At 35.4% G+C, this 21,212-nt stretch overlaps 1 protein-coding gene across 1 annotated transcript in view; it reads right to left on the reverse strand.

Moving 5' to 3' along the window:
• Positions 1-3,469: 3,469 nt before the first annotated feature.
• The window catches only part of CEP128 (centrosomal protein 128), a 461,274-nt gene continuing 443,531 nt past the window's right edge, over positions 3,470-21,212 (reverse strand). Inside the window, exons 29-30 of the mRNA XM_014591066.2 lie at positions 13,544-13,652; positions 3,470-4,562 (exon numbers count right to left, since the gene is read on the reverse strand). Coding sequence (XP_014446552.1) covers positions 4,435-4,562; positions 13,544-13,652 — 237 coding nt within the window. The 3' untranslated portion in view covers positions 3,470-4,434. The remainder of the gene's footprint in view (positions 4,563-13,543; positions 13,653-21,212) is intronic.

A 21,212-nucleotide genomic window follows, 5' to 3' on the forward strand; every position in this document is an offset into this window, starting at 1 on the left:
TGTATACATGTAAATGTGTGTGTGTGTGTGTGTGTGTGTGTGTGTGCGCGTGTGTATTTTCAACTATCCTCCCAAGAGGGAACTAATGTGTTACTTACTATGTTTAGAAATCCAGAATTTTCCTACTCAGAGCAAGGTGAGTCAGTTCACCTCCACAACTGTCACAGGGCTTTGCATCCATGTTAGACTCAAGCTGTGTTAGGGAAGAAAAGACACCCAGCCCCACAAGTATTCCCAGGGTTTTGACCATAAGAGTAGCCAAAAGCATGTGACATGAAAATCCTTTTCTAATTAGCTGGTCCTGAAAAAAATGCAGGTGCTGTAAAGTCTTAGCCTGCCCCCTCAACATGGGCTGACTCAGAGGTCAACATTTAGGGGCTGGCCTGGTAGAATACTAAGAGTACTGCCTTATGTTGGGCTTGGATTTAGGTAGAATGTGGACACAAGCATAGAAATAGCAGGAGAAACCAAGATGGGGGCAGAAGAGGTTAGAACTTGAAGGTGGGGCTGGTTTTACCCGAGTGGAACACATTGGTTTGCTTTGTTACTACTTAAAAGCAAGGGGTGACTTTTCTGAAATTTGTTTGGGAGCTTGGAATCTAAAGTACTGCTTCTAGATATAAGCATTTCTCCTAGCCTTAAATTAGATGTGTCATGTTTTGTATGGACATGAACTGAATGGAATCTTTCATGGTTTAAATTTCTTTTCTCGAATAGGAATAAGCTGATACGTTTCTATTGCTAAACATTTGAAAATTTAGAAGTTGAAAGATGTAACTATTTTTATATCATACTTTGGTGCATGAAATGCTTTTATATACAAACTTTCCCAAATTTACTTTCCAGCTTAAGGTTCATGACTGTTTTGATCCAAGAAAACCAGATGCTTTCGTGAGAACAGCTTCCTCATTTGAAGGCCATGAAAATCACAAATTTGCTGTTTTGTTTTGTTTTAAATTAAGAGAAAATACTGGGACAGTTTGTTGGGGGGCAAGAATCTTGGAAAAGGAGTAATTTACTCAAAGATCACTCACATTCTTGGCTACCATATGATGCATAGTTGCATTTATAATAAGCACAAATTCTGAGTAAAACAATCTGAAATATTTACCCCTTCCTAAAAACGGGCTTGCTAAGTAAATATACCATCTCATTGTATGTGAGAATTTGGTTCCATTTAAAAACTATTTGTTATTTAACTATAAAATTCAATACAGATTAGATAGAGAAAATATAACAATTACTGTAACTCTAAATATATTCTGCATACCACTGAGCTGAGACTCAAATGGAAAAATGCATTTACCACAGCTGAAAGGAGAAAAATGAAAAAATAAAAAAGGCTTATTGTTTTCTTAGTTAAATAGGTAGGTACTTTGTATACATGAAACCTTTATATTAAAGTGCTATGGTCATACTGTACTATTTTATTCAGTTACAGGCTTACTCTTTATTTGTAAAAATATGTAGTTAAACAATAAGAAAAAAATGGTTGTGAGAAACTGGGTGCATAAAGTGTTATATAACCAACTGGTTTTCAACCTTCCAGTTAGACACTAGTCAAGGAAATAATATGACCTTAGCCAATGGGAAAAACATCAAGCCAGATTTCTCCCAGCTGTGTTTCTCCCTTCTGTGGCCTTCAAACAACTTCAATGGAAGTTTAGTGTGCTTGGGGGAAAAAATGGCCAGGAGACTCAAAATCTTTAAACCAAAAAGGTCAATCTTCAAATTAAGTCTTGGACCAAGCTCATTGCAGAATAAGGTTTATCCATTCCAATGTCCCAGAGCTACAAGCAATATGGCTGATCAGCTACAACTCAACTGGGGCTAATATCACACGTAATTGAGGCTACCCTGCCAAAGGGGTGAGTAAAGGAAAAACAGTTGCTGGCTTTGAAATGTACAAATCAAGCTATTAGTGTTTCCTTAGCATTCCTTTTGATTTCCAACTCAAGCTTATGGTTACTGTAAAAGATAGGAAAAATCCTCAGAGGAGACAGGTCCTTGGAATTCATTCCAGATAAACAAGGGCCAAAGTATTTTGACCAAATTGTTGCTCACAAAAGTTGACTTTGCCTTTGAAGTTCTGTGTGTTCCATATTTAAAGTCAGACACCTTCATTCATCCAACAGTAGCAGAAGGCATTCAATAATATAATGGCTTATTTATTTATTTATTTTTTCAGATTTAAAAAGGCCTTTCACAGGATTCCTCTCCATTCTGTTATAAAATAAGCTAATATGTTTTCAAAGATTTTTCAAGTAAATAATGTGAATCACCTTAAACTTTCAGGCCTACTGGACTGTATAGTTTTGTTTGTTTGTTTGTTTGTTTTAATGACCGTATATGTGCTAATACTAGTTTAGATCATTTCTTATTAAACAGAATAGACTGTGTGAAGTCCCTACTAATACATAAAGGGAAAAGCCATTTAATCTTTATACCTAAGATAAAAAACAAACAAACAAAAAACCTGTTCATTTTTTCCCTTTGTTCCCTGTTAGTTATATAGGTCCAAGGGGATGAAATATTACGGTGTTGTTCAAAACATCAGCAGAAATACTGAGGTAATTTCTCAATATCCTACGGATTACTACAGGATGGTAGAGATTATACGGACCAGGACTGTGAGATGTTTCTTCAAAAGGGCTATTCTCACTGGGACCAGCAGTTAGCGTAATGGCTATGTCGCTGGACTCCCATGTAGTTGACCTTGGTTCAAGTCCTGAACCCAGTGGCTTAAACTAAGGAGAAAGGAGGAGAAGGGATTGCGTCAAGGCCATTTCCCCTGGGGGATGATTTCTTGCTTTCTATCTTTCTGTCTCTGTTTTTCTGGTAAGCGCACACGTCCTATAGCAAAAACCTCTCAAAAAAAAAAAAAGGCTACTCCTACTAAAACCTCAGAATACACATTATCACACTTACAATTTCGATTCTTCTGGTCATCTTTCTCCCTAATACACTAGATATTATATAGCAGAGTTACAACCCTGAGATTAGATTAAATAAAACAAAACCTGTTCAATGTGGTCTGATCCAGAACTTCTCCAGCTAGCTTGAACACATTTCCCCCATTTTAAATATAATTCCTAATGTCAAAGAAACTTTGAGACATGTACACCTGTTTTTGTACTTCTTTCCTCCTAGCACAATGACTTGCATATAGTAGGAACTCATTAAAAGGTTTTTAGGATGAATAAATAATAATGGTTGTATTCTCAGAGGTTATGTAGTTTATGTTATGTACTTTTTTGACATAAACTATCTCCACATTCTATAGAAAGAACTGTATTTAAGTTCATGAAAGAGAGTGTCATTTCTTCTTCCATGCCTTTGAATGTGGTAATCTAGGAAAACACATATTCAGAGGAAATAAAGGCATTTTTACTAAATGTGAGAAATCTAACAAGGAAGTCTACTTTAACAAACACAAGATATAATGCACATTACAAAGGTATGACTTTATTGTCCTTGTCCCTGGGTAGAATCTTTCCACCACAACCCGACAGGATTCAGTTCCTAGGTGTTTTCCATTACCTAGCATTTAATATAAGTCTTTCTTCACTGGTAGATCTGTATGGAAAGAGAGTTCTAAAATACACTTTGACGTTGAGAAAAGCTGAGATGCTGAAATTGTACCAAATTATACAAAAATTCTTACAGACTAAATCTAATAGACACAGAAGTTTGGTGGTGTGATTTTGGTACAGTAAACCAAAAATGGTTCAGGATATGACTGAAGTGATCACAGTGAAATATTTGGCCACAAAAAGACAAATAAATAAATTGTGCTATGAATTCTTCATAATTCAGTTCTCTGCCATTCAGATACCACACATAAATTGTTTATTGCTATTAAAAATGGATGATTGGAAACTTTAGGATACTGTATGTAGTAACAGACTCCTGAGATGATGGATCTAACAATTCTGAGCATTCACAAAGTAGACTGTCCAATATGATATGTGCGTATCTCCATGACATGTTATAACACATGGTCATTTATTAGGAAGAACGCATTTTTTGAAAAATCAGTTGTATATAAATGCTCCCTGAATCTAAAGTGCTGGCAACTTTTGCTTTGAGGTAAACTCATTTTCTTCCCCTTCAGTCAGTAATTTTTGAAAGGCCTCAGTTATAAATCTAAATTTTAGTCCAGAAACATGACTGATCACAGTGGAAAAAGGAAAGTGAAAAGTGAAAAACATCACTTTTTCTTTGCTGGTATCAGCTGCCAGTGTTAGCTGCATGTCATACCTGATACTATTTAGATGGGTATAACTTAATCATTTACAAAGACCAACTCTACTGTTACTTGAGTCAATATTTGGCAATTTGGAAGAGAAGCTGCAGGTATGTCTGTAAGATAATTGGGCCAAATTGCAGTGAGGATAGATCTGCTAGTAAAAAACACTCCTGTAAAGTAATTCATTACATTTTGCTTTGTTTATTCTCGTATTCTTCCTTTTTAGATTGTGGACTTGTTCCATTCATGGGTAAACTTGCGGCATCTCCTTTGATTGAAGCTGAATCTGGAGCAACAGTTCTTTTGGTAAATGCTGGCAAGGTAAGAGGAAAGACAAAAATAAACCTAGGTGAATATAAAAACTGGGCTAAACAATTAACTTTGAGAAAGATAGTTAATTAATTATGGTATTCGACCTAGTTTTCCATCATTGAATCTTACATGGGCTTAAACCTTCAGTGTAAGATCTTACATAATCAGTTTACTGCATTTTAAAAACATATTTGTATGATTTAAAAACTGTTCTTAATTCGAAGAGTCTCTGACAATGGAAACTGTATGTGCTTCATCAGAGACCAGTGATATAACTCCCCACCCCCCGCTCCCAGAAGTTTAAAGGGAGAAATCATAAGCATCCCCTTTTTACAGAATGGAATCCTGGCTACATCCTTAAAGTCTGCTGAAAGTAGATCTGGAACCAGGGCTCGTTGTCTGTCTACTACTTCTTTCTGCTCTTTTGAACACTAGACACCTATATCCAACTCTCTCTGTGAAATCTTCCCTCCTGATTTCAACTCTCCGATGCCTGCTCATCCCTTATTCTTCTCCATTAGGAAACTACGGACCTATCCTCCAAGTTTCCAACAATGGTTGCTCTCTTCTTTCGTCCTGCCTGATCCTACCAAACCAGTTAAATAGTAAGTTCTCATGATTCTACCTCCCCCATTCACCTGAGTCCTTCTGTTTCACACTCTCTCCATTTCCCACACCCCAGCCTAGGTTATCATTTTCTCTCTCCAGTTTTCATCTTGCTCCTTTACCATTCTTTCTCCATGCCACTACCAGAATTATTTCTAAAAAGTAAATCAGATTATGTCAATCTCTTGTCTAATCCCTCATCCCCACTCTAATGGTCTCTAACGACAATAATCAGAACTCAGTTATTTAAAAGTATCTGCCACTTAACTGGTCAGTGAAAAATACCTGAAATATAGTCATACCAAACAACTGTGAAATAAGACAGAAAGAATATCCTTTCATGGAATAAACATGTCTTTTAATGGACAAGAAATAATTTTTTACTTTATCAGTACCTCAACATTTCTATTGGCATAAATTTTGCCATAAACTTAGCATAAAATCCAAACATCTGACTGTTTTTCTTTGGCTCTGTCTTTTTCTCCACACTTGTTCACTATTTTCTCTCTAGAAGACCATGTCCTCTCTTCCTCAGAGTCTTGGCACTTTTTACTCCTGCTATCTAGAAAGACATTCCCACCCAGTTTCAAATCAGCTGAGTCTTCTTGCAAGCCATTCAGGCTTCAGCTCAATTGCAGCCTCCTCAGGGAGGCACCCCCCAATCATCAATATAAAGTAGCGGTCCTGTTCCAGGTACTCTATCATTTTACCTTCACAGCACCAATCGTGAATTTTAAATTTTTTGTTTACTTGCTTATTACCTGTTTCTCCATAAGACAAGGTGACCTTGTCTGTCTTGTTTACTCCTGTCTCCCCTAGAAGTGTACACAGCCTATGCATAGCCTCTCAGTAAATATTGGTTGAACAAGTGAATATACTTACTAGATTTTTAAGAGACAGTCAATTGGAAATTTTTTAGCTGCTTTCTAGACAGCATCTAGAGAGTAATTTGTCAAACTGCAATAATCAGAACTCAGTCATTTAAAGGTATCTGGCATTTAATTGGTCAGTGAAAAATACCTGAAAGTCATTCCGAACAACTGCAAAATAAGAAAGACAGTATCTTTCGCGGAATAAACATGTCTTTGAATGGACAAGAAACAATTTTCTTACTTTATCAGTACCTCAACATTTTTTATTTGCCATACATTTTTGGCATTTTTTGAGAAGTTGTCGGACAGACTACATATGAAGTGTTTATTCAGAGTTAGCCAGGTAGACCTTGCAGTACAACACAGAAGTGAGAACAGTATGCTATTCTTGCTGTGGATAAATTATTTGGGATCCAAGGGACTTAACTTCCCACTGACAGCACTTCAAAACATAAATTGAGAATACTAACTTTTCTTTTTATAGCAATCTAAACTAAGGTAAGGAAGTGAAATAGGTTTTTAAAGCAACCTTGACTGATGTGCTTTTCTAAGAATATCAAATTAAAATAATATGCGTGATTCACTTCCAAAGTCATATAATACTTCGTAGATTACATTTTCCCCCATGAAAAATGACAGTCCTTTTTTTTTCTTACTTAAAAATGTTATTTTTAAGAACAATTTTAGATTTTTAGAAAATCTGCAATCTGCATTTATTTTAAAAACCTGACTTGGGGATACCAGCTCTACAAAGATCACACATTTTAGTTGTAAAGGACTGCAGGTTTCTAGAAATCATCATATTGCTACAGACCTCCGTGGATTTTAGTCTGGTCTAGGTCCTAGGAATGAAGGCCCTGTTCTGAAGTTGTGATCTTTTCGTCTAAAAGGAGCTATACATGGAGACTAGTGGTCAGTTGCTACTTATAAAAAGTAAAAATGACAGTTTCAAAAGCTGACATTATGACTCTCTCTTACTAAGCCCCCACTGTCTACAGGCTAAAGGTAATGGAATTCAAGTCTTCTAAAAGAGTGTCCTGACTCAGGGCCATAACTTCTAGCCAGCCAGGATAAATTTGGTAGTGATCATAGCTTTAAATAATGGATTTCTGTGTTCCTATTTCCAATGGTAATATAAACTTACAATTTATACATTTCTTCCCTTCTTCCTGGCAGAAGGAATCTACCTTCTTTTGAATTGACCTGAACTACACAAAGCTGACATAAATTACTTCTTAAAACAAACTTTCATTAATGCTGGATCATTTCAGAGACCACAAATTATGCAGTATTTTCCCATTTCCTTTGTTTTTTTCCATGGTCAGTGATTCTACGCTTTCATTTGGTCACAGTCTGTCAGGGCATCTCAGTCAGCGGAATGAAGGCCTCAGTGTCTCAAGCTTAGACAAAAGGGCTTCATGCAGCACAAATTCCAACGTAAGTAGGAAGGTGCCTGCCTGTAGGCCCAGAAACTCACATCTGTCTAGAAAGCTACAATTTTCTATTCCCCAAGTCTCTACATAGGTCTAGCCTGTTCTGCATGCCAATCCTAGCTTTCATGTTCCATAGAGAAGTTCACAAGAAAAGACATTTGTCATCAGACATTAAAAGCTGGAATGTTCTTAGTAGCACTTACCTTCATAAGAATCACTTTTAGCCAAAGTGTACATATCAAAGAGTGAAAAAGGGTAACAGGACAGTAGGAGTCACTTGCCCTACTCCTTCTGATCCCATAGTCCTACTCCCCAGAGTCGACCACAACCAACTCTTTTAGCTTTATTTTCCACATTTACTTCATTTTTGTGAAAAAAAAAAAACACAAAAAAAGAACTTGTATTACATTTTCTGGTTTATCATTTTTAGACATTATCCACACCCACCCACTTCTCACACCATCCCCCCAATATAGTTACATCTGAACTTTCAGTTATATCAATAGTGAGTGTTATTAAAACTATGAAAATAAAACTCACACAAACCTAATAGGTAAGACAATGCTTCTTTTCTCGTTCATCTTTTTCCTGAGTTTATTAATTGGCCATGTTTTCATTTTATTTTTCTTTCATTTTCTCTGATCATCTTAATTGCTTCTAATTACTCAATTAGATCTACTATACGCCCATTCGGACATATTTTTTTTTTCAAGTGCTCAACTGTATTAGATTCTTTTGGTTTGTTTGCTTCCTAAATATTCTCTTAATGGAGTATCTACTAATGTCCTTCAGTATGGGAGAACTGAAGAATGAATGTCTAAATTCAAAGGGTTCACTCAACAAGTAGCTAGAAGGATGAATAAAACAAGACCCACACTGAGGCATAGCATCACAAACTCACTGATGAGTTAAAGGGCAGATCGTAAAAGTTCCTGGTGTCAGAAATGGAAAGGATGTGGTACAGTAAAAGGAGGACCGGCGAAGATGACTTCAAATAATAAGAATCAAAAGAGAAGGAAAAAAAAAAAGAAAAGAAAAAATAGTCTTCAAAAAGTTCATTGAAAATACATATTATAAAAACTGTTCAAGTATTTCACATTTTTTTGACACCAAAACAAATTTGTACTTTGATTCCACTTTACATGTACTTTTTGAAGTATCTTTGTGTGTGTGTGTGTGTGTGTGTGTGTGTGTGTGTATGTATATGACTCTCCAATGACACTAGGTTTTGGAAGATAATTTTTTAATGATTTATCAGAAGAAAAATCAAGTATAAGTGAAAGAAATAAATTTTCAGGAATATAAAGACTGGAAACATTTACCTCCCTTTCTTTGATAAACTTCCACCAATGAAAGGAGTGAAATAAGAAATATGAAGGTATAGGATCTGAGAAACATGGATATCACCAAGAGAAGCAAAGAAAAATCTCAGGATAACAGGGTAAGATGGGTACTCACTGGGTGTCTCTTTTAATGTGGTCACTGCTGGCTGCTCTGTTTTCTTTGTTCTCTCAAGACTCCATTAATCATATATTATTGTTCCTTTTGAATTGATTTTCTAAAAATCTTTTCTTTCCTATTATCTCATTATTTTTTCTTTTTCATCTACTTCTTTTTTAAAATAATTGTTTTATTTAACTTTATTTATTTATTTACTTTTTTAAAAATTTGACCAGAGAGGGACAAAGCTAGAGAGAGGGAAAGTGAGAGAGCAAGTCACCAAGTCTGGGACTAATTTTTTAATGATTTATCAGAAGAAAAATCAAGTATAAGTGAAAGAAATAAATTTTCAGGAATATAAAGACTGGAAACATTTACCTCCCTTTCTTTGATAAACTTCCACCAATGAAAGGAGTGAAATAAGAAATATGAAGGTATAGGATCTGAGAAACATGGATATCACCAAGAGAAGCAAAGAAAAATCTCAGGATAACAGGGTAAGATGGGTACTCACTGGGTGTCTCTTTTAATGTGGTCACTGCTGGCTGCTCTGTTTTCTTTGTTCTCTCAAGACTCCATTAATCATATATTATTGTTCCTTTTGAATTGATTTTCTAAAAATCTTTTCTTTCCTATTATCTCATTATTTTTTCTTTTTCATCTACTTCTTTTTTAAAATAATTGTTTTATTTAACTTTATTTATTTATTTACTTTTTTAAAAATTTGACCAGAGAGGGACAAAGCTAGAGAGAGGGAAAGTGAGAGAGCAAGTCACCAAGTCTGGGACTCAAACTGCGGTTGGTCATGTGGAAGTCCAGCGCACTCAACCATCAGGCCACCTGCCAACCCCTCATCTGCTTTCTTTGTGGATCTCTCAGCTTAGTTTTCCATTGTTCTAGTTTTCGTTCTTCTTTATGGCAATCACATTTTAAGATTCTAATACCTCTTTTCCCATGTTAATTTTTCACATCATCTTATTCTAATGAATATAATATTTTCTCTTATGTGATGGTATTAATAAGAGTTTTTAAAACATTCTCCATTCCCTGTATTACCCATTTGCTGTTTGGTGGTCCTGACAGTTCTTTTCAGTTTTGAAGGCTTAAAAGGAGATTAAAAAGAAATTACAGACTATTTCTATAACTAAACTGAATTGTTTGTGCTACAAAAGTGGGGAAGTATTCAGCATGATCCTAACTTTTGTACTTCTAAAATACCACAGTATTAAAGACAAAAAAAATTAGCAGAAAATCAAACAAGAATAAATACGATTATATAGAAATAAATTTAATTCAATCACTAAAATTAATGATGAAGTAGATAAGATTAAATGTTTAAAAGTATTCTTGAAAATGGGGACATGCATGGGAGGAAAATCATAAAACAAATCTGTCAACAAGAAAGCAATAAAACATTAAGCTATGAAGTGATCAATAAATTAATTACACAATTTATTAATAAATTAGTTTATAAAGAGTTTTACTTTTTTGGGGGGGAGAGATTTTTGCTATAGGGCGTGCACTCGCCAGACAGAGAGAGAGACAGAGAGACAGAAAGCGAGAAATCACCTCCTGGGGGGATGGCCATGCCACAATCCCTTCTCCGTTCTCCTCTCAGGATCTTGGGTACACATGCACACGTGCCCGGCGTGAGTTTTAAGCCACCGGGTCCGGGATGCAAACTGCGGTCAACTACATGGGATTCCAACAACATAGCCATTACACTAACTGCTGGTCCCAAGGATTTTACTTTTAAACTATAATTTTTCAGTCAAATTTTACAACATAAAATTTCACAAGTGTTGGGAACCAGCAGTTAGCGTAATGGCTATGTCGCTGGACTCCCACATAGTCGACCGCGGTTTGCGTCCCAGACCCGGTGGCTTAAAACTCACGCCGGGCACATGTGCGTGCGTGCCCAAGATCCCGAGAGGAGAATGGAGGAGAAGGGACTGCGGCGTGACCATACCCCCTGGGGGGTGATTTCTCGCTTTCTGTCTCTATGTCTCTCTCTGTCTGGCGAGCGCACACGCCCTATAGCAAAAAAAAAAAAAAAAAAAATTGCACAAGTGTTTTCTTATTCAAATTATGTTCCCAATGACATTTTTTCCTATTCTTATTTAACTTTCTTTTCTTTTAAGCTAGTATATTTATATAGAGACCCATAGCTGCATGTGGAGAATACATCATTTTAAAGAACTGAATTAAATTAAATTTATTATTATTATTATTCAATTTGACCAGACAGAGAGAGACAGAGAGAGAGCAAACAACCAGGTCTGGGACTTGAAACCACGGTTGGTCATGTGGGAGTCCAGCACCTTAAGTACCATGCCACCTGCTGGCCCCCTGAGGAATACATTTTAATTAGAGAAATGACAACAACTGGTCACTAAATGCTAGTATGAAAAAAGCTGAATACAGTTTCTTTCACTGCGTATCACAATACTAAATAAAATTTTAAAAATCTTAAATGCTTTCCACTTTATGTCCTCCAGCTACTTCCTTCCTGGGACCTTTCTGGGAGTCTCATGAAAGTCATATGGCAAAACAAAATAACAGGACAATAATCACCATGATCAGATCATGGTGCTGTTTATTTTCAGGCTCTTGAGCGTCTTCGTGGATGGATACTCGTATGTTTGTTGGTACTTAGTCAATGCTCTCTCTCTTTGTTGTTTACTTATATTAAATAGACTTGGGAAGTTTTTGCATTGTTTAATATGAAAATAAAAATTGGGGGCTATGTGTATTTCAGATTCTGAGGTGCCATAGGCAACTCGAGATATAATCTATATTAAAGGGTAGCTGCCAGATTAGAATAACAGAGGGCTTATGCAGATACGAAATCACTTGGTAAAGTGATTAGGACACGAAAGAAAAAATGCTTAGCTTCTGAAAGAAAATAATCATGATATAACAAAAACAAAACCATTTATGAGAAACTGATAAATATTAATTCAATGAATTCATGAATATGAATTAACAAAAATGAGAGTTATCACTTTGGATTTGATCTATTTACTTGTGGCTTATTTTGATATTTTATCTTATAGCAATCTAGTTATTTTAAATGACAGAATTATCAAATTTAATGTACAACCCTCTAGGCCCATGATAAACTGAAGAGTTAAATATTTAAATAAGAATCTATTAAATAACATTTGAATCCCAATAGTTAGATGATGGTGGACTTAACTCATAAACTTCTTCGTCTAACTAATTAAATATTAATTGAGCATTTATTACATTTTAAGTGGTATGTAGAATGCTGAAGAAACAGTGGTGAACAAAACAGCATTGCTTTCTATTCTCGTGGTGTTCACTCTCCTTGGTGTAGGGAAGAATCATTAAGTAAAAAGTCACTCAACTAATAAGTAACTCTATAATTATTCTGAGGAAAGTTTCAAAGGAAAACTGTAGCCCATTATAGGTGCTCGTAATAGAGATCCCATTTAAAACCACCTTCCAGAGGTTTCCTTAAAGAATTACATACAAGGACCAGCAGTTGGTATAATGGCTATGTCGCTGGACTCCCACGTAGTTGACCGTGGTTCGAGTCCCAGACCCAGTGGCTCAAACTCACGCTGAGCGTGTGTACGTGCGTGCCCAAGATCCCAAGAGGAGAATGAAGGAGAAGGGATTGTGGTGTGGCCATTCCTCCTGGGGGATGATTTCTTGCTTTCTGTCTCTCTGTCTTTCTGGTGAGTGCACACGCCCTATAGCAAAATCCTCTAAAAAAAAAAAAATAGAATTACATATAAGCTGAAACTTGAAGAACAAGTAGAATAGAGAAGGGAAAGGGATAGGCATCATCACCAATGGACTCATACCTTGATGATGTTGATAGTGACATTTTATTAACATATACAGAGAATTCACAGAGTGAAATCTAACAAGTAATAGTATGACTATTCTTACTCTTTGAAATCTCATAAAATGAACACTACTTTGAATAGTTTATTTTGTTTTTAGAGAAAATCTTGCTGTTACTATCCATTTGCCTCAGCCACCCAACTAGGACTATAGGCGTTGTGCTGCCATGCTTGGCTCTTACTCTGGACAAGCCCTAGCTATGTTGTCTAAGCCAGTCTTAAGCATATAAGCTTCCTGCCTCAACTTCCCTGAGTCGCTGGAACTACAGGTGCACACCACCCCACTAGACCTTTAGACTGGACCAGGATTTGAACTGAGAACTCCGGTGGTCCCAGCCTGTGGAGCAGTATCTTAGTAGCACAGCATGCATCACTGAGGCTGGACCAAGAGTATGTATTTCTGAACAGTTAATACACAAAGACGTTCCACTCTTTCATGGCTTCAATTTCATTATAAAATAATTTCCACAGTTACTATCCATCTCCAAACAAAACACTTGCTCAGTTAAGACTTCTATTTTGGATGATTTAGGTTTTTCTAAACAAGATAAGGTCTAAAGAGAAGGGGTACGAGATACTTTTCAGTAAGTTGGTTAATGTTATGAATGTACTTAGGGAACATTATTTTTATTATTCATGATAAAGGTTTTCTTAAATTTATAACATGAACACTACTATCACGTGTTGGCCTTTAATTTTTCCATGAGTTCCATTTTCTTAAATTCAATTTTCAAATTGGTACAGGACATTACTTACAGTTCAAGTGTGAAAATCGTGGACTAGACAGGAAGCGACTATGATCCTGCCAAGATGATGAGTGATCTAACACGAAAGCATGAGAACCTTCAGCAAAGGTCCTGTCATCCTAAGAAAGAACACAGCGTTTCAGTTCAATTATTGCAAAATGTAAGGACTAGGACTCATTAAGTGTATTGTAACAGATATCCAACCTCAATAAAAACTATATTATATATGCACAATTTAGTATAATTATAATCCCTGCTAAAAATGAAATATATGCATATCAAAAGGAATAAGAAAAAGAAAGGACGGACCAGTTGACATAGCATGATGTATTTCTTTCTAGTCTTTTTTCCCCTACTATGATAAAAGTTATAAACAATTATAAAACTTCATATTCTTTCTTTACTTTTATATTATAAGAATGTAAGTCATTATATTATGCTAACCTGTAGCTATGTGTTACAAATACTCTCTATGGAATGTACTCACTTACTTAGCTATTATTTTACGTGATAAACTATTGGGTAATTTCCAGTGCTTCACTCCTATAAATAACATTGTGAAGAATATCTTTAAATATACAATATTTTCCATATTTAGGACTATTTCTTATGACAAATTCTTAGTGGAAAATATAGGGTTAATAACAATGATTAGATGTTTTATAAATACATTTCACTAGACTGCTTTTCATAATGATTATATTAATCCTCTTACTAATTCAACAAATATTTACCATATCTACCCAAAAAATAAACATAGCAAAGGTCCCTCTTCTTTGCATTGTATAAATGTGTCCTTCTCCCTGATTTTAGGTGAAAATGAAAATTATAACTTTACTATTTGAATAGGTTAAAAATAATTTCTTTAATATACCTTTCTCTTTTATACAGTAAAACTTCATTTTTCCCTCATTAACACTTTCTACTTATTTTCTTTTTTTCCTTTCTTTTTTTTTTTTTTCTTTTTGTTTTGGAAAGAGATTTTTTGCTATAGGGTGCTTACACTTACTTGCCAGAGAGGAAGACAGAAAGACAGAAAGTGAGAAATCACCCACCAGGGTGGAATGGTCACATCAGAATCATTTCTCCTCTGTTCTCCTCTCAGGATTTTGGGCATCCACACACACATACCCTGTGTGAGTTTTAAGCCACTGGGTCTGGGGCTCGAACCATGGTCAAGAACGTGGGGGGTCCAAAACCATTACACTATCTGCTAGTCTCCTCTAGTTATTTTTTTATACTTTTATTCCATTATTTTACTTGTTCATTCAATAACAATTTTTTTTTTGGTACCTACTATGTGCTGGACAAAAAATAAGCAAGTAAGACATTGGGATATAATGTCTTATGGACAGGTGAGAAAAGCATTACATCTATAAACTGCACAAAACACAATATAATTAAAAACTATGATAGGGCTGTTCCCATTGCCTAGTGGTTAAGGGAGGCAGATTCCACATGGCTGACTGTGGTTTGAATCTCAGCCCGAACAGTCTGAAAAACATTCTGGGAGTATATGAGTGCACATTCAAAACCCCAACAGGATGCAAAAAATGGAAAAGGGATTGCAGTGTGACCATGCCAAATTGGGGGTTGCTGTGTCCCTCTCTCAAGTGAGTGCATGTGGTCTCTGGCAATGAAAATTTAAAAAGCACTATTGGGGCGGGCAGGTGCCATAGTGGTTAAGGTGCTGCATATCACATGACCAATTCCGGAGTTCAAGTCTCAGACCTGGTGAGTTGAAAAATACATCAAGTACTTGTGTGTGTGTGCCCCAAAATCCAGAGAGGAGATTTGAGGGAAAGGAACTGCTGTGTGGCTATCTCCTCTGTGGGGTGATTTCTCGCGTTCCTTCTCTCTGCCTCTCTTTCGCTGGTGAGTTCATGTGCCCTATGGCAAAAATAGTCTAAAAAAGAAACAAAATAGTATAAGCCAGTCAATGGTGTAGTAGTTAAGATGGCTGGATCCCATGGCTGACTGTGCGTTTGAATCCCAGATCCAGAGGCTTGAAAAAGAAATAAGGCATGTGTGTCCAAAATTCTGAGAGGAGAATAGAGCAGAAGGGATTGTGGTGTGATCAAACTCCCTTGGGAGTAGCTTCTTCATATCTTACTCCCTGTATCTCTCTCTACTGAACACACATGCCTTCTAGCAAGAAAAAAAAAAATTCCCCAAACCCAAAACTATGATATATAATATAAAAACAGGAAATAACAAGATAACCAGATTTCGATTTTAGGTTCACAGAAGACCCCTCTAGGTGGTGATATTTAAGACAATATTTGAATGACAAATGTGAATCAACGATTCAAGTGAAACATGGGTAGGGGATGGGAATGAAAGGTAAGGGTAAGAATGAAGATGGGGGAAGTGTGAGTGCTGAGGTGAAACTGAGTTTGGTGTGTCTGAAGAAGAGAAGGAAGGCTCAGGGTTTTCGCACAGAGAGCCTAGCAGAGATGGTTACAGTGAGGTTGGCAGAGATCATGTTTGGCATTTGAGATTTTTAAAAGTACAATAAAAAGGCAATTGAGGACTTTAAGGATATTTTGCAACAATTACATGGGCCTCTGCGTGGAGAATGAATCTGTACAAGCTGAAACGGGAATACTAAAAGACTGTACATGAGGATAACTGAGCTCTAGAGAGGGGGAGGGTTGATCAATAATGTTTCCAAAGATTTTACATGAAACTGAGGAGTAAGGGGCCCCAAAAGATTCCTCAAAACATTGTCCCCACATATAGTAGGCTCCCATGTAACATGACAATCTGATGAATAAGTTGTCATTCTCCATAGCAAGTATAACTTACTTATTTGTCACATACATTGTATGTAAGTGCAAAAGAAAAGCCAAAAAGAAAGGTTACACATATACTTCTAAAAGGTCCATTTATTCGGAGTTAAAGACGTGGACATAATCCTCAGATGATTCAAGATCATTACCCTTCATGTACCGAAAGGAAGTTTAAGTCTATTTACAACTAAGACCCTAAGGTTTTTAACTGTGTGATGTTTAAGTCTCACTAATGATGGAGATTTCATAAGAAACTGGAAGTCGTTCACTGCAGAATCTCTCATGTCCCAGATAGCTATGCTTGTAGTTCAGATGTGAAATCCTACAGGTTTGGGTGGAGTGGAAAGACATAAATGAGAGTGAGGGTTTTGATCTCAACCAATGCTAAAAATCTCCACTGAATCATGTTTTCGATATGAAGCATGAAAGAGACAAGTCTATAAATGGTTTCCCACTAAAAGATGCTTTGATATTTATGGGCCAATAAAAAAATGAGAAAATAAAGGAAAGCAAACTACATTTTGCCTACTGATACCTGAACTGAGAAAGCCAGAGAGGGGATGGCATAGAAACGCTGGTTTGGGCATCTTGCTAAAACAAGATGACATCAAAACGTGCTTATCAGAGGAATGATGACATGCACAAAGATATTTAAATACTGAAACACACCATTTAAAATTTCTTAAACAAAATCAACAGGCATCAAAACACTGATTATATCTTTTTTTGTTTACAGGAAAAGAACAATTTATATTATTGATAAAAACAAGCTTTTGGCATATAGCAGCTAAAATATGGCACTGACATATTTAATTCTTAACAAATTTGAAAACAAATTTGAAGAAATTTGAAAATTAAGAAGAAAGCAAATAATCCAACAAAATAAGTAAAGCTTATTTAAAGGTACACCTTTTGTAGATTTTATTTATAAATACATTTTACACTGAGATCACCATTTATTGACAATCTTATGTCCTAGCTTAACTCATGAAATAATATATATGAGAATTTTTTTCTGTCATCATCACTATTATTATACTAAATCACAGTTTATTTTATTTATTTATTGTAAAACTTATGTTTAATTTCAGGGTTTTTTTTTTCCTATTATAAGCAATCATCTGATAAACATCTTGGTACAAAAAGATTTGTCCATATTTTTATTGATTTAATGCAGATTTCTACAAGTGGAATTACTGGTGATATTTTAAGGTTGTTTGTTTATATCCATTTCATCTTGGTTGTTGAATATACTGATAGAATTGTTAATAATATTCCTTAATTATCTTTTTAGGGTCACAAGGAATTCTAGTAATGCTCCTATTTTCATTCCTTATATTGGCCATTTGTACCTTCTTTTTTTCTAGTCAGTCTGGTTAGAGGCTTTTAAATTTTATTACTTTTATTTCAAAGAATCTGGTTTCTATTTAGCTTATTTTTCCTATTTGTCTGCTTTTTATTTCATTTATTTTTGCTCTTATCTTTATTCTTTCCTTGGTTTTCCTTACCTTGGGCTTAATTTGGTCTTTGTTTTCTAGTTGCTTATGTTGAAAGCTTAGATTATTGATTTGAGACCTTTCTTCTTTTAATATTACATCTCATGTTACAAGTTTCCCTCATAGCACTGTTAAGTTGATCCCACAAATTTTGATGTTGTATTTGCTTTGGAAGAATTATTTAATTTTATTAATTACACTTATTATTATTTTTTCATTTGACCAGAGAGAGAGAGAAAGAGAGAGAGGGAGAAAGCGAGAAAGCATGCTGCCAGAACTAGGACTCAAACCACGGTCACCCATGTGGGAGTCCAGCGCCTTAACCACCACACCACCTGCTGGCCTGGTAAATTATATTTTTATCTTTCATATCTTCTGTTATTGATTTCTAGTTTCATTTTGTTAGGCATAAACAAAATATTTTGCATAATTGCAGTCATCTTAATTTTACTGTAATTTTTTTTTTTATCACCCAGGATATAGCCAGTCTTGAAGAATGTGCACTTAAAAAAAATGCATAATTAACTGTTGTTGTGTGGGTATTTTACAAATTTCAATTAGGTCTACTTATTTGATAGCGTTGATCAGGCCTTTATACCTTTACTGATTTTCTGTCTACTGTTTAACCAGTTTCTGAAAGAGAAATGTTGAAATTTCCAAATATAAATATGTATTTGTCTATTTTTCCTTATAGTTCTATCAGTTTCTTCTTCATATAGTTTAATGTTCTCTCAACAGATGAATACATGTTTAGAATGTATTCATTCTTCCCTTTAAAACTGTTGATTTATTCATCGCTCACTCACATTCTGTTCATATATAGAAAATGAGGTTTGACTCTACTATATCTTTAAGTTTTAGAATTTTATAAGTTATCCAAAAATGATCAGTATCCTCATATTATCTTTTTAAAAAATAATTTTATTTAACTTTATTTACTTATTTAATTTGACCAGAGAGAGACAGAGCAAGAATAACAGAGAGAGAGAGAGAGAGAGAGAGTGAGAAAGCAAGCCACCTAGTCCAGGACTCGAACTGTGGTCGGCCTTGTGGGAATTTAGTGCCCTTAACCACCACTCCACCTGATGGCCCCAGTATTACCCATATTATCTTGAAACTGAATTAATAAAACCGATTTAAAAGACCACTCTAAAAGAAAAATACTTCACAATCCCTTTGAACAATCAACATACCAGAATATGCAAAAAAAACCCACTTTCATCTCCCTCAAATCCATAATCATATTTAATTTGTGGAATTTCTATATAAGAAAGTTTTATAAGGTAACCATAGATGATTCTTACTTATCTTTGAAGTAAATACTTCAGTATTAAACAATTTTAAAGATTCTTTGAGATTTTATTAATTTCAGCTTTTACTTTTTAGCCAATTCTTACATCCTTAGCACACAGACTTATTTTTATTGCTATCTGAAGTCTCAACAAGAATTTTCTGCAAAAATTCCATTGGATGATGGGACTTGCATTTTCTAATATTTTCCCTGGGCTTTTTCCACTTCTCTTTCATAACCCACATTGTAATTGGTTTCTTAAAAGCTGTTCCAATAAGACTAAATATCTTTGCTAAACTGATTTCTAATGATTAATATTTAATGATAGCCACCAAATATTTTTCTGTCAGGGATTGTATATGTTCAAAGTTTCTCAGATAAATGATACATTTAATTTGCAAATTTTTAATTTATTCCACCCTTTCCCTGGAGAGAAGATTTAAAAAAAACATGCATATATTTCTGAATCTGTGGCAGAAATATTCTTCCTAAATTTGTCTCTAGCCTACCAATTCACTATCATTCCTTTTCTGCCTCCCTCTAAGTTCTCGATTCTCCATCGGTGCTCGAGAATTCTGAACCTCTTCCTCAGTAAACTTTATTCTTATCTAAAACTTCAGTCTGGGCAGGTAGTTTACCTAAAGTCTGCCCTCTGTATCTCAATCTGTGTGGCTGCTATTTTAGATTTTAATTTCCACGAGGCTTTGATTACCTGCATTTATCTATCTTTCCATTTACCCATCCACATATTCCACAATTTAAAACAGTGCCACCTGCACGTTAATGAGGTCAATAATTGTCATAAATGATCGTTTCCTAACCAAAGAGCAGAAATTAAAGTTTGCTGCGGTAGGAGCCGAGAAACAGAGACTGCTACTCTCACAGTCTCGATTACTTAATGTGAAAACACAGGGGGCTGGACCAGACCATGTCAAAGTCCTCTTAGCATTACATTTTAAAATTCTGATCTTTTTGGCACAACCACTGAACAACAGTACTTCTACTTATGCAAACTAGCCTTATCAGAGGAAACCCAAAGTGACACAACGATATTATTAAACCCAAAAATAACAGTCATCTACCAGATCAAGAGACTCATACAAAACTGACAGATCAGGCCATTTGAAGCTCTTAAAATAGTTTTTTCTAATACTACTAACAAATTTTCCTTTATTTAACTGATTTTTATTGTATAAAATTTGGATATTCCTAGTGAATTCCTAATGAGCGAGATTATGCCTAGTTATTTTTTTCTCTAACGTACCTTAGACTTGACTCTACAAGACTTTAATCCATTGTACAGAAACCAAATTCATGCACAGGGGATAAAATTTTGCCTAAAACAAAGGATACCCAAAAGAATGTGCTGCTGATGTAAAGGTAGAAATAAAAAGAAAGGTATTTTAATGATGACAGCATCATTGGAATCATTGCTTGTTCTTTGTTCTCTGAAAGCAACTATTTTAAAGGAAACAAAGGTTGTTTAGATGAATGTGTGATGTTTGTCAAAAACTATGCCATAGTTCCTTCTCCATTCTCCTCTCAAGATTTTGGGCACATATGCATATGCACTCACCAGGTATGATTCTCAAACACTTGGGTCCAGTCCCTGAACCTCACAGTCTGCCATGTGGGATTCAGTGGCCTTAACTTCCACACCACCTGCTGGCCCACTAATTACTTATTTAATTGGTCTTTCTTATGTTTTTAGTACCTAAAATTTTGTATTTAAGATCATTATAAATGGCTTCTACAGGTGAATATCTTCACAATTTTTCCTTTTTAAAAATTGTTATGTATGGGATCAGCAGCTGGCTTAATGGCTATGTCGCTGGACTACCACGTAATCAACCACAGTTTAAGTCCTGGACCTGGTGGTTTAAATTCACACCAGGCACATGTGCATGCATGCCCAAGATCCTGAGAGGAGAATGGAGGAGAAGGGATTGCAGCATGGCCATCTCCCTTGGGGGGTGATTTCTCACTTTCTGTCTCTCTATCTCTGTCTTTCTGGAGAGTGCACATGCCCTATTGCAAAAACCTCTCCAAAAAAAAAAATTGTTATATAAGTTATTTGAACATAATGAAAGCATATCATGT

The sequence above is a fragment of the Tupaia chinensis genome, unplaced genomic scaffold, assembly GCF_000334495.1.
Source record: "Tupaia chinensis unplaced genomic scaffold, TupChi_1.0 Scaffold000528_1, whole genome shotgun sequence".
Taxonomy (NCBI): domain Eukaryota; kingdom Metazoa; phylum Chordata; class Mammalia; order Scandentia; family Tupaiidae; genus Tupaia; species Tupaia belangeri.